Here is a 16,450-nt window from a genome sequence, read left to right on the forward strand (position 1 = left end):
AATATCATAAATATGTGGAATGAAATTACACATGTCTGAAAATAAAGGATTATCATGCTGGTTTGTCTTATTGTCATAATAGAGTATAAAAGTCTTATTGCAATTCTAATAAGTAGGAAATGACCCTGGTGTGAAATTTGCAGTAGTAACGTCCTTACACACATAATTTGATAGTTTTTTTCCTAGCAGAAAGCATTGCTACAATAATCTTTTCTGTTTTCCTCTGCTACCAACCCAAATATTCTGAAATTATTAATCAAGAATTACATATTCTGTTTTGCATCTAGAATACACAAATAGGTTATTCTCCTCCTTCCTTATATTAACAGATGTAAATAGTTACTACTCTTGTGAAAGCTATATGTAAGTAGTTGCACAGGTTTTGATTTGCTGACTTGCACATAGCACAATTCAAGAACTACTCCAATTGAATTATTTTTAAAAGAAAAGTATGATTTAAAATAATTAACATGAATGTATTTGGTATTCCATGTATATGGCTTATCAGAAAAAAAAAGCATGTACTCAAACTTATGTAGGGTTCTTTGAAATGCAGTGAGACTGTGAGGAAGAATGAGATTGCTCAAATGTATGCGTCTGTCTATGTCAAGTGAGGCATACTATGCCATTTTAGCATCCTCTTTTATATAATAATTTGACTCCTCACAGAGTTTCACTTGACTTTTTGAATACTGAATAATTTAACAATTGAAAAAAAATTGAATTTGATAATTTGCAGCTTGCTGATCATTATTTATTGTTTGGAGCTCAAGAAATATTGATCAACAAAATTCCTTTTTGAAGCTTTCTCTCTTTCCTTCATTCTAATTTTCTAATAGTGGTTCGGAGAAAGAGAACGGGAAAACATAGATCCAGATGGGAATAAAACAGGTCCTGAAAAGACCACAAGAGGAACTAGGTCAGGTACTTTGGAGATTAAAGAAGCATGGCTCATCCCTGTGTACAGGAGGCAGGGACAAGGAGCACATAATTACATGGAATTAGAACAGCAACAAGTAGTTCAGTTTTATCAGCTTTAATTGTCTATTGTCAGGACAGAGCTTCTCTTGTCGGTCAGGCTGCTGCCAATGCTTTAATACCTTTAATGGACTCTCCATTGTGGGATTATCACTTTCATGAAGCTTGGTCTTTCTTCAAAAGTTATTGATTCTGAAAATAAAATAGAACAAACCAGTTTCAGCTTCAGGTGATTCCAAAATAGGTCCATGCTACTCTTTGATTTATTGTCTTCCTAAGGAAGCAGTAAAAAAAAAAAGCAAAAAACCTCTAGGGTACTTTCTGTCAGCGAGTGGAACCGAGAAAAACCTATTTGAACATTAACCACCTTCTTCCATAAACCCTGTTGGGAAACAATAGCTTGTTGATACAGCCTGTTGATAAAGTCAGGGCGTATAGTTGTAAGAATGGAAGAAGGAATCTCTTGACTTGCATTGTTTTGTAAAGGTTTCATGGCTAACATTTTTAGGGTTCGGGAAAGAGGAGAAGACATGAGCTATTTAAGGAGACAAGAGGACTCTTTAGACTTACAGTTTCTTTAATTGAAAAAGGATACGGCCATCACTGATAGGTTTACAAGTGAAGATACCTCCAAAATGGCAGGTTATTTACCTATAATGTAAAAGTAAAGTGAAGGGTTTTCTGTGTAGCCTAGATAAGTTTCATTTGGTTTCAAGTTAATAATCACATTTTAGACTAAGCAATGTGTACAAATAGAATTCAATTTGGATTCTGTTTGGAAACTGTTTTGATAATTTGCAAGAGGCATGTCTGCACTTTGAAAACAAGAAAAGGGACTGCAATAAACCTTCCTGTCAAGGTCACCTTTTATTTTTCTCTCAAGATTACCTTCTATTTTTTCTTGAAATAGAATGCAGCCACTCCTCTTCAACCACCAGTTTATTTCTAGTTCTGAGAAGTTTTGACTTCTGTTTCACACATTCTAAATTTAATGCAAAACCCAGAAAATCAAATTAATTAAAAGTGCAACTGACTTATGCTTCGGTTAGAAAGTTGCTTGCCTTGTGCTGTGGACTATTAATGATGTTAATGAAGAACTCTTAGAACATTTTAGCTTCCTTTGCAGAAATACAGTTCCTCAAATCATCCTGGAAAGGATTTTAGCTTCATATATTTTATTTGTTTGTATGTTTTCCCCATTTCTGGATCACCGATCTCCCTCAAAGAGGGACTTATACATAATTTAGACCAGAGAAGATAGCTAGTAGTACATCTTCAGAACTTTCATCTATAGCTGATAGTTTAAAAGAGCACATTTGAATGCCAACTGTTACCACTATACCAAAGAGTTAAATCTTGGTGTAATAAAAAAAAACCTCACGCCTGATTCTGTTAGGTAGCATAATTGCTTTAAGAGCAAGTGATCACCAACCAGAGCCATCTAAAGTAATGAATTATTTGTCTTTTTTATTAGATTGGAATGTTACACCCATTGGTATATCAGGAAATATTGAACTCAGCAAAATCTGAACAGATGTGTGAGCGCTGGCATTTCTAGCTAATGTTTCTCTAATATCTAACCTCTTTAAAATCAGATGTTTAAAGAAAACCATAAGAATATGGATGAAAGACAATTTACACATATAGAATGGATGCTCAAACTTCAGTATATAGCAATGGCATAATTAAATATGGCATAAAGACCTTATTGGATTGATTATTTAATGTATATTTAAAAACAGCAAGCATGGGATCAATACCATGAGATTACTGATACATTTGCAGTTATTGTTCCAATTTTAAGGGTAGGCAATCTAATAATCTAGTATGCTCTATAAGTAAAGATAGAAGCACCTAGAAAATCTTGGCCAACTGAAAAAAGCATAGAAGGCTCAGATCTAATTAATACTTGGAGGGGACATTGTTAAGAAATCCAGAACTCAATGCTAAACTGGAAATATCTTGGAAAAATTTAATAACAAACCAAATTGCTGCCAATAAAACTGTGTAGATTGATCCATGTAAACACAGGAGTCCAACTACCCTGAAGGGCATCTACTTTTAATAAACGTTTAGAAAATTAATTGAAAAGCCTTCTAGCTAGGAAGCTTACCAAAGTTTTAGAGCTTTTAAAACATGAATTTGGAACCAATTTAAAATTTGTTTATTTTTATTCGACAGAGAATTTAACACATCAAAGGTATTTTGCAGTATTTATGTTATCAAGATTGTTGATAACACAGGATTTACTTTGGAATCCACGGGGTAATTTTTCCAAACTTTGTAGAATTTTTCAGAGACAATATTGCATTAGAAAAATTCATATAGCTGCATCTTCTCTTATATACTCTTTTGCTCTGCCGATTTTAAATTGATATAAAAGCCTTTTTTTACTTATAAAAAGCCTTCTCATATTTTTAATAATTAATAAAACCCTTCATAAGGTTTGTTTCTTTAAATATAAAAGATGTCTACAGTCAGATCATAACTTAGAACTATTCTCTGAACGTATAGTATAAAGCTGGAATCAGGTCTACAGAGAAGAACGGGAAACAAAAGGTTTTCTTCTTTCTATTGATGTGGTCAATTTGTTCCTAACCTTGTTTGTATAAAGAACAAAGAATATGAAAAAAAATCTGCTTTAGTTTCTGATCTATATTAATGCTCCTACAGCATCTTCAAGATCATCTGTTGAAGTCAGTTTTTCACACAATCATTGTGCTCTTCTGCCTGCTCATTCTTTTGGGTGGGGGGAGAATAGCCTTCAAGCAGTGGCATGCAGGAGAGGAAAAACAGTTTAAGTGACTTTTGAAGCTGGAGTAACATTCGCTTACTGCTGAGCTTCAGTGGCATGCGATGATAGCATCAGAGGAAGTGAAGCGGGTGAAGGTGAAGACAGAGCTTATGACATCATGATTTTTCTGAAAGAGAGAGAAAGAGAGAGAGAGAGAGAGAGAGAGAGAGAGAGAGAGAGAGAGAGAGAAGGTCTGAGAAATGCTGACTAATAAGGTAATTGAGGTTTTCTCTGAACAGAAAAGGAACAATAAAAGGATGATTAAAAAGTGTGTTTTCTGAAATGAACACCACTGAGTTTGCAAATTCCAGATGGTGTGAGAGAACTCTATGTAAAAACAACAAACTGCCAGTCAAATAATATATTTCTAAATATTAATATGGGGGGGGGGGAGCAGGAATCACAAATTGTGTGGAACACGTAAGAAGTCAAAATATACTATGATATATAAACAGTATACATGAGTCTTATTTCTTTTCATAATTCAATATACATATTATGGCTCTGTACATGTGCAATACACAGTAATATACTCTACATTATATGCCATGCTAAATAGGACTTTATCAAGCAGTAGCATATTTTGGATAAATATTGTTAGAAGCAGGCCCAGCTCAACATAATTTGCTGTCAAACACAGTTAGCAGTTTACTACCTATAGAAGTCAAAATGTGTAGTAGGGCACTCAAATCATTTTGGGACTTGAGGCATAAAATACCTCATACAAAATAGAATAATTGTGGATTAATTAATTAATCCAGTAATCCATTAATTCATGTGCTAATGGTTTGCAGAGGGCTATGTTCAATCCTAGCAACACTAAATACTTTCTGCTTTCTTGGGTTTACCATCTTTAATTCTGGATAGGACTGCACTCCCCCAAATAAAAATAGCATATACTTTGAAGGTCCTCCTGGATTCTTGGCTCCTGTCCTGTGAGAAGTAGCAACCATAGCCAGGCAGCCTTTCCCAGATACACCATATATGACGCTTTCTGGATCAGTTAGCTATTCTTGCAATCATTCATGCTCAAGACACCTCCTTCCAATACTGCATTGTGCTCTACATTGGACTACACTTGGCCAATCAGAATTTATAGCTGGTCTAAAATGCAGTAGTGTAAGTAGTTGGATACTACTACATTTTGCATATGTAATTCCTCTATTCTGCAAGTTGCACTAGTTACCAGTTATGGACACTGTTCAAAGTACAAATGATCCTCATTTAATGACCATTTGTTCCAGCAACAGTTAAAATTTAGGATAGGCTGAACAGTAGTTACAACTGGATCTTGAATTTATGACTGTTGTAACATCCCATAGTCACCTGATCACAGTTTGTGACCATCCTTGCTAACTTTTCACAAGCAAATTCAATGGGGAAATCAGCAGGAAGTTGTCATGGGAAGTCCTTGCTTAACAACTCTGGTGGTCCTTGTTTAACAACAACAACTAGGACTGCCAGAACTATTGTCACTAAGTAGTGTAGACACATGGTTTTTTGACTTACCACCATATTGCTCAATGATGGAGTTTCTTGTTAGTGTTGTTAAATGAGGACTGTTTTATTGAGTTACTTCTGAAAACAATTCAAGTATTGAAGATATTTAATTGTTCCATATAAAGATTTTAATTAATTAGGACCTGGGTACTGATGGAACCATCTTCCCCAGCTACTTCTGTCTATTCAGTAAGATCTGGCAAAAATTATTTGTTGGAGGTGCCTTCTGTAAAGCAATGTCATTTTGTGGGAATTAGGAAATAAACTTCTCTATTACTACACCTGCCTCACAGGCTATCATTCTCCCCACCCCCCAAGCCCATGTGGCCTTGCCCCATTATGCTTTTACAACAACCTGACTCTTTAAACAAGCCCTCAGGTAGAGTAGATTGTGATCCATTCCATGCACTGATTAATTTCATTTATTTAGAGGGCTTATGAGTTGCTCCATAAAACTAATGCATTATCTGAAAGAGTAGTCCCAACCACCAAGGCTTGATGGAATAACCAGGTTTTCACTATTTATTTTTCAAAACTAGAAGGAAGCCATTTGAATATCCTCCTATTCTAGAGGAGGAGAGCTGCAGCTGAAAAGACTTGTTTCCATGTCCATGTAGATGGCAGTCTCTAATTGAGCAGAGGCATTGAGGGCCTGCCTGCCAAAACGTAGCAAACAGGTATTATTAGAGGGGGAAAAATGTATGAGTTACTAGGTCTTGTTTTATTTTCCCGGTGTGCACAAAGTTTGCAATTTATTATTGTATTACTGTTTTTTAACCTTTTTATGTACCTCACTTGGAATTGCTTTCTCAATTAAGGCAGCCTGCAAATGGAATAATTTTTATTTATTCATTGTGCTGTTTTTCATGGTGTCCAATATTGCTAAGGAAACCGCTAGTCCTGATTAGAATACTTAATTGCCTTTGGAACAGTCACCATGTGTCATTCAGTCCTTAAAGCCACCATGTCCTTTTTTCAGCTGGGGTGAGCATTCCAAAGCTCTGGAGGAAAAGGTCTTGTAAGGTCTGTCCTTTTCCCTGTTTTTGTCAAGATTTGAAACCTTCTGTGCCATTTGGGTTTACCCAGCTGTTTGGAATCACATCAGTGGTGAAATTCAATTTTTTTAAAACTATTGGTTCTGTGGGCGTGGCTTGGTGGGCGTGGCAGGGGAAGAATACTGCAAAATCTCCATTCCCACCCCACTCTGGGCCAACCAGAGGTGACATTTGCCAGTTCTCTGAATTAGTCAAAATTTCCGCTACCGGTTCTCCAGAACCTGCTGGATTTCACGCCTGGATCACATCCTTCTGACATTATAAGTATATTCAGAGGCAATTTCCTAATCTTTTTCAAGTTTCATTACAGTCCCAACATTTCTCTTAGTGTTCTCTTTTTTTGGAATCCATCCTGCAAATTCTAAATTAAGCATTGACACACAGATTAATGTATAATGTATGCAACCATGTATAACCCATTCTTATTTTTACTTGCTTATTTACCCAAAACCAATATGTACCCAAAGAGAAAGAGAAAGAACCCAGTTCAGCTGAAGGAAGTAGCAAGAAGCAAAGAAAAGCTGAAGTAAAATTATAAGCACAGTTGTAGTTGCATGATTTTAACTAAGCGACTACTTTATTTAACAACCAAATTGCCAGAACCATTTGTGGTTGCTACATGAAGTTTATCCGTGTACTCTTTAATATACTCTGTATAATAAAGTGAGTCAGGTCATTCGCGTTAGAAAGAACATGTGTGAGTTGGGAAGCATAGCTATTTCCTACACCAAAGCAGTTTCAGATTATGCTGTTCCATTGGGATCTGTAATGCTTCCATGGGAAGTCATATTGGCCACACATGATCCATACCTGTTAGTAGAGCGGTGTGCAGCAGTAGCCCTCTTGCTTGTGCTGTTCCACAAGATTAGAATCAAATAATCACATTGACCATTTATATTTATTATGGTAATATGGAAAAGAGATTATCTGTAGCTTCTGTTTGGTTTATCCAGTTTTCACACATCCACAGATTTTGGAGTATAGTAGTCCTCGACTTACGACCACAATCGAACCCCCAAACTTAGGTTGCTGAGTGAGAGATTTGTTAAGTGAGTTTTGTCCCATTTTAGTAACACAGTTGTTAAGTGAATCTGGTTGACTTTGCTTGTCAGAAGTTTGCATGACCCCCACGGCAGCTATCATAAATATGAATCAGTTGTCTAGCATCCAAATATAAATCACATGACCATGGAGATGCTGCAATGGTCAAAAGTGTGGAAAACGATCATGTCACTTTTTTCAGTGCTGTTATAACTTCGTACGGTCACTAAATGAACTGTTGAAGTGTTAATGTGACGAATGCTTGTAGTTACAGGAAAGTAGTAAGGCGCAGGTTATCTCCTATATAGAAGCCACAGTTTTATATTTCAATAACAAATACTGAGTTAGTAGCAATCTTCTGATTCATCATCAATTATCAAAATTAAGATGGCCATAGTCTTTTGTTTTGAATGTTTGTTTCTATTGCATATTCTATAATTTGCATAACTTCTGTAAATTCTTTTGTTGACTTATCAAGTACTTGTCTGATACTATGTCTTGGTAATGCCCAGTGATCTGTGAATATTTGATTAGAATATATCGCAGGTCTTTACACAAATAAATGCTACTTTCTGTACTGTGTCATCTAGACCAGCGATGGCAAACCTTTTTTGGCTTGCGTGCCACAAGTGGGGGGAGCGCAGGGGGGGTTGTGTGCGGGCATGCCACACCCATAATGCAATGTGCGCCCCCCCGGTGCGCATGTGCGCACAACAGGCGTGAGCCCCCCATTTTTACATGTTTTTTTCACCCTCCCCAGGCTCCAGAGGCTTTATAGGAGCCTGGGGAGGGTGAAAAGAGCCTCCCCCACCCTCCTGGAGACCCTCCGAAGGCTTCAGGGACCGTCCGGAGGCTTCCCTGAAGCCTTTGGAACGCTCAAAACGACCCTCCGAGTAAACCGGAAGTGACTTCCGGTTTGCTCGGAGGGTCGTTTTGAGCGCTTTGAAGGCGTCAGGGAAGCCTCTGGATGGTCCCTGAAGCCTCCGGAAGGCCTCCGGGGGGTGGGGGAGGCTCTTTTCGCCCTCCCCAGGCTCCTATAAAGCCTCTGGAGCCTGGGGAGGGCGAAAAAATGGCTTTTAAAAATAGTGAACTCAGCTGGCCAGTGCGTGCATGCGTGCTGGCCAGCTGACAGGGCAGCGCCTCGCGTGCCTTGACAAATGGCTCCGCATGCCATAGTTCGCCATCACTGATCTAGACAAACAAATAATCCCGTTCATCTTCAGAAATTCAAGACTTCAAGAAATCCGCAGTATAGCCTGTATGTTAGAACAAAATCAGAGATTGATTCTCTGAATAATAAAAATCCTCACATATATACACTCACTTGTATTTTTAAAACAAGTCAAAACAGGTTCCTTCCTACGCAAGAGGAAAGGCACAGTAAAATAAACATGTCTGAAGATGCGAGGTAAAAAGGAAAAGTAGGAGACTTGTCCTTTGTTGAACTGACTTGGTATTTTTGATATTATGTGTGACTGTGCATGGAGCTATGCAACCTAAGAATTGTTGTGAGCTGAAGGATTCCACATTGAAGGGCCAGGACCACTAAAGGAAGTTATGCATCTGGTTTGTTTGGTAATGAGAAATAGGAATGTGAGGTTTAATGTACTTCATAATAGACAAACAGGACATTGTATGCCATCATCACAGGATGTCCTTCCTTCAAGGCAGCACATTAATATGGAAAGAAGGAAAAGAAATGGCAAGAACACATGCCTGTGTAATTATCACACACAAATACTTATTTCATTAGTGGCACGCTCTTTAAGTGATTGTGTCTATTACAAATTTTAATAATGCAGATTTTCTTTCTGGACTAAGTTAGCAGTTGAACTACTCTCTACAAAAACACCTGCAGGGCAATGCTGTGTTGTTTCTTCTTTAACTGATGCTATTTTAAAATAGTACAAAGGTAAGGCTGCAGTCCTGCGCTCACTTTCCCTTGAGTAAAAGTTATATTAATCTTAATAAGGGATGTAAAAAAAAGAGGGGGGGATATGTATGGTGTACAGAAATTTTGGGTGTTGTTTTTAATTTTAAAGCTTATGGCGGATCAAGTTGCATAACAACATTTTTTTTCTCTTTCGTTCATCTCTTGTAAAGTCATCGACAGAAATTTAATTGGGTTTCTGATGTTCCTGAAAAGTTTAGTTTAGACATAGAAGTAAGGAACAGAGAAACAATGTTCTGTTTTACATCTAATTCTTCATACTGGGTTCCTACACAGTGTATAACCGCCTTATATTATTTTTCACCATCAAATATTTCCCCTTCCCTTGGAAGATAATTCCAGTGCCACCAGACTATTAATCAGCTTACGTGTTAATTGGAAAATCTGCATTGCTGTGATTTTCAGAAAGGAAAAATTCCTTCTGACTGACTTGGATAATCAGGTGTAGCCCCACCCCCTTCGCTTGACAGCTCTGAGTGTAAATCAGAAATGACTGGCTCATTGGAAACTTGTAGCAGGGAGGAGAAAGGAAGAGTCTGTTTCGCTAGCAGAGACTGAAACACTCAGCTCTCCAGTCTTTCAAAGAAGTTAAAGCCTAAGAACAGCAGCACCTGTGACAGGGAGAGAAAACTCGTGAGCGAGAGGCCAGCCCAAGCAACAAGAGTTAAATCTCGAGGCATGAGTCAGTCTTACTTCCACGGGCCAAGTGGAAGGCAGAGGAAATGTTTACTCTTTAGATATGTGTGAGACTTACCTGAAACGCCAGGCTGCCAGCTGGAAGTATTTGTGGACTGTACCTTGGTAAGCAACTTTTTTTTTCAGATGGCTACAGAGGGCTTTTTGAATGAAACATAGTGAGAAGCAGAGTGACAATGGCAAGCCTTTTTTTTTCTTGAAAGTGCTCTTTCTAAGGTGCCTTAAAGTTCAAGGGATCTTTGTTTTTATGATGATTAATTCTTTCACTGCTACTAGCAACTGTCAGTTGAGTTTCACTATTACTTCGCTCTTCTAGCGTGTAAAGTGTGAAGCTTTTTTTTTTTCATACTGCGCTAGAGTCTCTGGAATCTGTGCTATCAGCATTTATCTGAAGAACTATTAAACCTGCCAGAGTTGAATTCTGTGAGAAAATACAGAATGAAGCAGGTTTGGTTTTTTTTTGCCTTTTTCAAAATATTTCTTTGAATTGGGAATATGACCTACTTGATCTCAGTCCAGAGGATTAGTAGTATAATTCTGGAGCTTCAGGTTTTTCTTATGGAAAAGCTATAGTCTAATCCATTGTCTTTTTACTTGGGGGAAACAGAATGGTAAGTTAACTTGTTTTTAATATGCAAATTAGTTTGCTACTTCTACTATAGGGATTGTTTTGTAAAGCTAAATGTTACAATTGTATTATTATATCTCTCTAATAATATATTCTACAATAATAATAATACTCTCTTGTGTTTAAAGTGTAATACTTTTTCTAAAGAAAAGCAGACAAACAATGCTTTATGCAATAATAATATTCAAACATTGTAAGGTAGCCTTTAATGTTGTACCTGTACCATAGATGTGGAACTGAGATGAAAGACTATATCTGGCCTTTGAATTTTGTGACTCTGTAGCCCCTATTTGAAATAGAAGCATTTTGGTCCATCTTGTTAGCCATGAATTTTTTTCAGTTTTGTTTTACACACTTTTTGGAGTATGTAAGAATATGCTAATTGAGTAGTATTTCTAGTTACTTTGGATTGTTTCTGGAGTGGTAGCGACAGGATGCAGCCTTCTTTCAGCTTTCTATACCAGAGGATAAGAGGAAGTCAATACAGGGTAGGGAGGGGGATGTTGTTTTTAAAAGTTGTTCATATGTTGGAAGTTGTGGGAAAGTTCAGTCTTCCTCATTTGGAAAAAGCAAGCCAGGTTCCGCTCTTCCAGCCTGCACTTTCCATTTTTAGCTCTTTCAGACGCAGACAGCAGCAGTTCCTTCCTTTTCCTTTCCTTGTTTATGACACTTACTTAGTGCTGTTTTCCAACAAGCTGTGTTGTGCACAGGTTTTTGGCTTTCAGATCACCATTCCCCCCCCCCATTCAGATAATAAAGAAATAATCTGAAAGAGATGTGGAAGGTGTTCCCCCCCCCCGCCCCCAACACTAGCTTTAGCTATTGAACATAGTGTGTCAAGGAAGGCAGCCCCAAAGTGCAACTTTTAGCTCATGTTCTCAGTGTGTTCCCAGATAGCCATTCAGATCTATTTGCCAGCAGTACTAAAAAGAGAATGACAAATGTGTGTGTATATATATATATTTTCCAGGCTGCCGCACACTGTAGCCCATATATTGTGAATTCCAAGGGACAAAGCAAAGGGACAATATTGATAATGAAAATGGACATGAAGGATGCTGATATGACTCTATGGACAGAAGCTGAATTTGAAGACAAGTGTACCTACATTGTAAATGATCATCCAACAGAACCCAGCTCTGCAGAAGATTGCACCATAACTCAGGCCGAATCATCTTTGCCAAGGAACTTGATTTTCAAATATGCAGGAAATTGCAAAGAGGTAAGAACAAGTTTACCAGGAATGATTACAACAACCTGAAATGCCCTTTTGATTTCTTGTTTGTTTTTGAAATAGGCATTACCAATTTTTCTTTTCTTAAAGCACAGAAAAGGTTTGAAGAAATGTCTCCCTTTTAATATCATTGTATCATTCCTATTTTACTGCATCAAAAAGAACAAACACTTCCTGACCTGTATTTCAATGTATTCTATATGTGTTGATTGTATGTATATATATATATATATATATATATATATATATATATATATATATATATATATATATATATATATATATATATATATATATATATATACACACACACACACACACACACACACACACACACACACATATGCAATTTCTGTGTAAGATGCTGTTTATCAGACTAGCGACAATTCCAAGCTTGTCACCCTGACCAGTTTAGAATTAGTTGTTTTGCATAGTTGTAAAACACATACACATCTGTAAAACACAGGATATAACATTGCTTATAAGTGACCCTTTTATTCTGAAACAATAAAATTATGTCAGATAAGTGAAATCATTTAAATACCCTATGTTTAAATGACTTGTTTATCTAGGGCAGGAACTTTGTTGGTAGCTGGACATACAGGTATATTTTAGTCCATGTCTCTGGAGTGGGTGCATTTTTTGTTGTTGTTTCAGAAGGGCAGAGAAAAAAAATCAGCCTAGATGAGCAATTGGTTGCCTGTTTATTCTTTCATATAGAGTAGCTATTATAGTTAGGCGTGATGTTCAGCTGGCTAATAATGGTAGGGCCAGCCCATCTTTTTTTTTTTGTCCCTCTCCTGTGACTTGTGGTGGAACAGCTATAACCTGTGTTGCTACTGTGGCTAAATAAACTGACCACAGAGCTCAGGGAAGGGTGTACATTCATTCCTTTCTAGTTATTAAAAAGATTCTTCTTAAAACAAACAGCATGGAAACCCTTGTGTTCTAAAACAGGGACAAAACATGAACTGATATAAATTGTGATTTATTAACATTATTCAGAAATTGGGCGGCAGCCTATTATCTCTATGGTTTAATTCTTGGTGCTGCCCTTCTCTTATCTGAACTGAATGATGAGCTGGAATAACTGAAGTTTTCGGTGTTCCCTTTATATATTATATTCAGTTAGGTAATAAAGTTGTAATTATTGGCCTGAAACCAACTAGCTAATATCCATTGTAAAACCCATTTTGTAGTCTTAATCTTCTTGTTTCATTGCAGGCAGTCTAAAATTCTTGTTATAGGCTGGCAAACATTCATATATTTGTGAATCATTTTTAAACCATTATATTGAATAATAGTTTAGGAAAGTACAAAATTTGTAGTTGTTTTTCGTAAAATATAATTCCATGGCTCTTTACAGAGAAGGATTTTTTTCATTCTAGTTTCCTTTGCTATCTGAAAAATAGAGAGAAATCGCACTATTGTACCCAGTCCCATATACCATTTAAGATACAATATCTGTATGTTGTTCATAATATGCTAACTTAGCTGGCTTTGTAATTGTTATATCAGCTCTGTGGTCAATTTGGCAGAATATCAGGTTAATTGGTATTAGAGTTTATTAATAATTTGGTGGCAGAGGGGAGAGAACCAGAGCGCAGAACCCAAATATCTTGGTGTTCTAGATCTTGAACTATTTAGACGAATTCACAAACACAAATGCAATGAGAACATATTTATTATCATAGCATAGTACGTTCATTGATAAACTTGGTTTTAGGGCATACTGCAAAAGATTGTATGCAAAAAAATAATAATCTAAAGCAACTGGATCTTATATGTAGGCTTGAGCTTGTAGCTTTTGGCAGACAAACGCCTTGCTATTTTTCAGGGATAGATTACTCAGACATGATCACATACAATGATGCAAGAAGTGAGCTGTTTTTATGGAGAAAAATATGCTTATGAAATGTTAATGCTGTCATTAAGGAACTGTATTTAGAGTAATATTCCTAGAGCCTACAGATACTCCTGTGTTTTGTACGTGCACCTGTGTGTGTCTTGTTTTTGTTTATTTCTCATTGCTTTACTAATCCTGGAACTCCACCTTTTATTGAAAAGGCAAGACGTGTCATATGGTTAACCTTTGTTGGGGATTACTTTATGGAGCTGTTTTTCATTGTATGGTTTCCATTAGTAAGCATATGGGCACCTTAAAGCAACTTTAGTTTTTGACGTTCAAAGATGTATCATTTATCTATAGACATTCATGATGCAGTATTTTCTATTTTTTTCAGTATGGACAAGTAGAGTTTTCTTTTTGGATGGACACTCCTTTTAAATGAAATCTTCAAATTGGGCTCCTTTAAAATAATAGGACACACACACACACACACACACACACACACACACACAATCAGATTATTGAAAAAACTCAAATATAAACATATAAATGGACACAAATAGAATACATATTGGCCAGATAGAAAGGCAGTGTCCATTCTAGTGCACCCGATCACAGCAGAGAAGACCATATCAAGCTCCTATCCACTGCAGACTTTAATTTCTATATAGGCTTGTGGGAAGGAAAACGTGCTTTTATGATAGCATTGTCTCACCTTTTTAGAGATTATAGATCAAAGAATTTTGATTTCAGAAAATAATATGGTTGTGTTCCATAGGACTGATTCCAAGAAGTAATCCAGGTGCTGTATTTTTGTACTGATTGGTATTTAGACCCACAAAAGATACTGCTCTTTATTAGCTGCACTTGAAGAGAATTATACTTCAGTATTTATTTGTTTGCTCTTTTATAATTAAGCCACCCTTCCAGCCAGTAAGAAGATTATGGCATTTCGCAGAAAAATCAAACTAAACATTTAACGAAATTGTAAACTAACCCATTAAATAGATATTTATCACTTGAATATCTTGCAAATGTTGTTGCTATGTTCGTGTAAGAAGGAAACAACAGGCAAACATTATCTCTCACTCCACCCTTTTAAAAAAGAATAAATTATAGGATGTAAGCCCTCTTCAGTGCATTATTCTCCCAGTGTTGTTGAAAACAAAAGAAATTGGGTATTTTTCCAGACAAAAGCTTAAATGAACAAGACATCATGGAAGTAGGGAAGTGGAGGTTAAGGTAACAGGCATTTCTAATAATTATTTCCTTGGAGGTCAATCCAGGTTCAGTTGATTTTTTTATTTATTATTACTTTGGAAGTTGTGGGTGCTCCATCACTAAGAAGAGACTAGATAGCCACTTGTCTGGAAAGGTACAGGTTGCTTGAGCAGAGAGTTGGACTAGAAGACCTCCAAGATCCCTTCCAACTCTGTTATTCGGTTGCTGTTGTTGTTGTTCTTTGATTAAGTTATATGTGCTAGTGGTATTAGTTAGTGCCCATTAAAAGAAATAATAGCCTGTATACTTTATCTACATTCAGCCTGTATCTTATGAAGGGTCATTTTAATAAGTTAATAATAAGGATTAGAGAAAGATATACAGTACTGGTACTTACATAAAATCTGCATGGGCTGTATCAAGTGACAGACAAATAAAATGTTACACAGAAAAGGTGCAGATGCACAGAAATGATCAAAAGAAGTAGCTTCTATATACAGATAAAACATGAAATGGGAAAGATATTTCATTAAAAATGTTTATATAAGTAATACAGTGGCTTGGTTCCAACAATTGGTGACCTTTTTCTTTAAAAAAGAGTTGCCTTTTAATTTATTTTTATTTAATTAAGGAAGGCTAATAGCCCGTTCAGGATATCACTAATCTTCAGGAGAATTAATAGGACTAAGTTCCCTCAGTCAAATTCTAGTGTGCATTCCTATGAAGAAAAACAAAGTTGCTTCCATGAGAAAGAACTGATTGTAAGACGATCAACAGGGTTCAGCCCAAAATCTGAAGTTTAAGGATCACACCAGAGTAGCATAATATAGAAGCAATTCTGTAACTTTATACCTAAAGCATTAGTAACACATTGCAATTGTATTTCAATGAATAAGAATGTATTGTATTCCTTGTACTCTTGCTTTTTTAAAAAATAATGTAGAAAGAGGCACTTTCCTTTGTCTCGTTTTCCAACAGTTCGATTTCAGTAGGCCAATTTCAGGATTTTATATGAACAAGAAGCAGAAGGGTCTTATCCTTCAGTGACACATAACTATACTTTATATTCCATAAGTAATAACCATATACTAATAGCAGAACTAGTACAGTAATTTTGGGAATTAAATACTTTCTATAATTTTTAGAACTTAAGAGAGGAGGAAGTCCGTCTAACAATTGTACTTATCATAGCACCAGGCGAAACTTTTCTATTCCGTTTTAAAACACAGGCATTATATTCCACAGTTTCTTTGTCAGAGATGCCTTTTTACTGTTCAGAAAGTCTGTTGTCTTTCCCATTAGTTAGTGGAGAATTTGTGGTGTTGATAACAGCATTATTCCAAAGCAGATGTGCTTAAGGACACCTAGTGGACAAATCTGAAACATCACTTTGTGTCTCTCAAAAGTCAACAAGGCTTAATTTACATTCCTTTTTGATTTGTGGTTGTATTTTTTTAAAATTGCTCATATTTTAATATTATGGTCATTTTAAAAAAATGCTAT

At 36.4% G+C, this 16,450-nt stretch overlaps 1 protein-coding gene across 6 annotated transcripts in view; it reads left to right on the top strand.

Moving 5' to 3' along the window:
- PRDM1 (PR/SET domain 1) overlaps positions 1-16,450 on the top strand; it is a 123,894-nt gene that overhangs the window by 87,932 nt on the left and 19,512 nt on the right. For 3 of the 6 annotated variants that reach the window (XM_081940293.1, XM_081940294.1, XM_081940296.1), the window contains one exon: positions 11,614-11,865. In XM_081940293.1, the coding sequence (XP_081796419.1) occupies positions 11,680-11,865 (186 nt within the window). In that variant the 5' untranslated portion in view covers positions 11,614-11,679. Of the gene's footprint in view, positions 1-5,760; positions 5,950-9,807; positions 10,121-10,174; positions 10,627-11,613; positions 11,866-16,450 lie in introns of those variants that run through there. The other 3 variants (XM_081940295.1, XM_081940292.1, XM_081940291.1) reach the window with 3 other exon arrangements.

The sequence above is a fragment of the Natrix helvetica genome (genome assembly GCF_964273705.1).
Source record: "Natrix helvetica genome assembly, chromosome: 2".
NCBI classification, from domain to species: Eukaryota; Metazoa; Chordata; class Lepidosauria; order Squamata; family Natricidae; genus Natrix; species Natrix helvetica.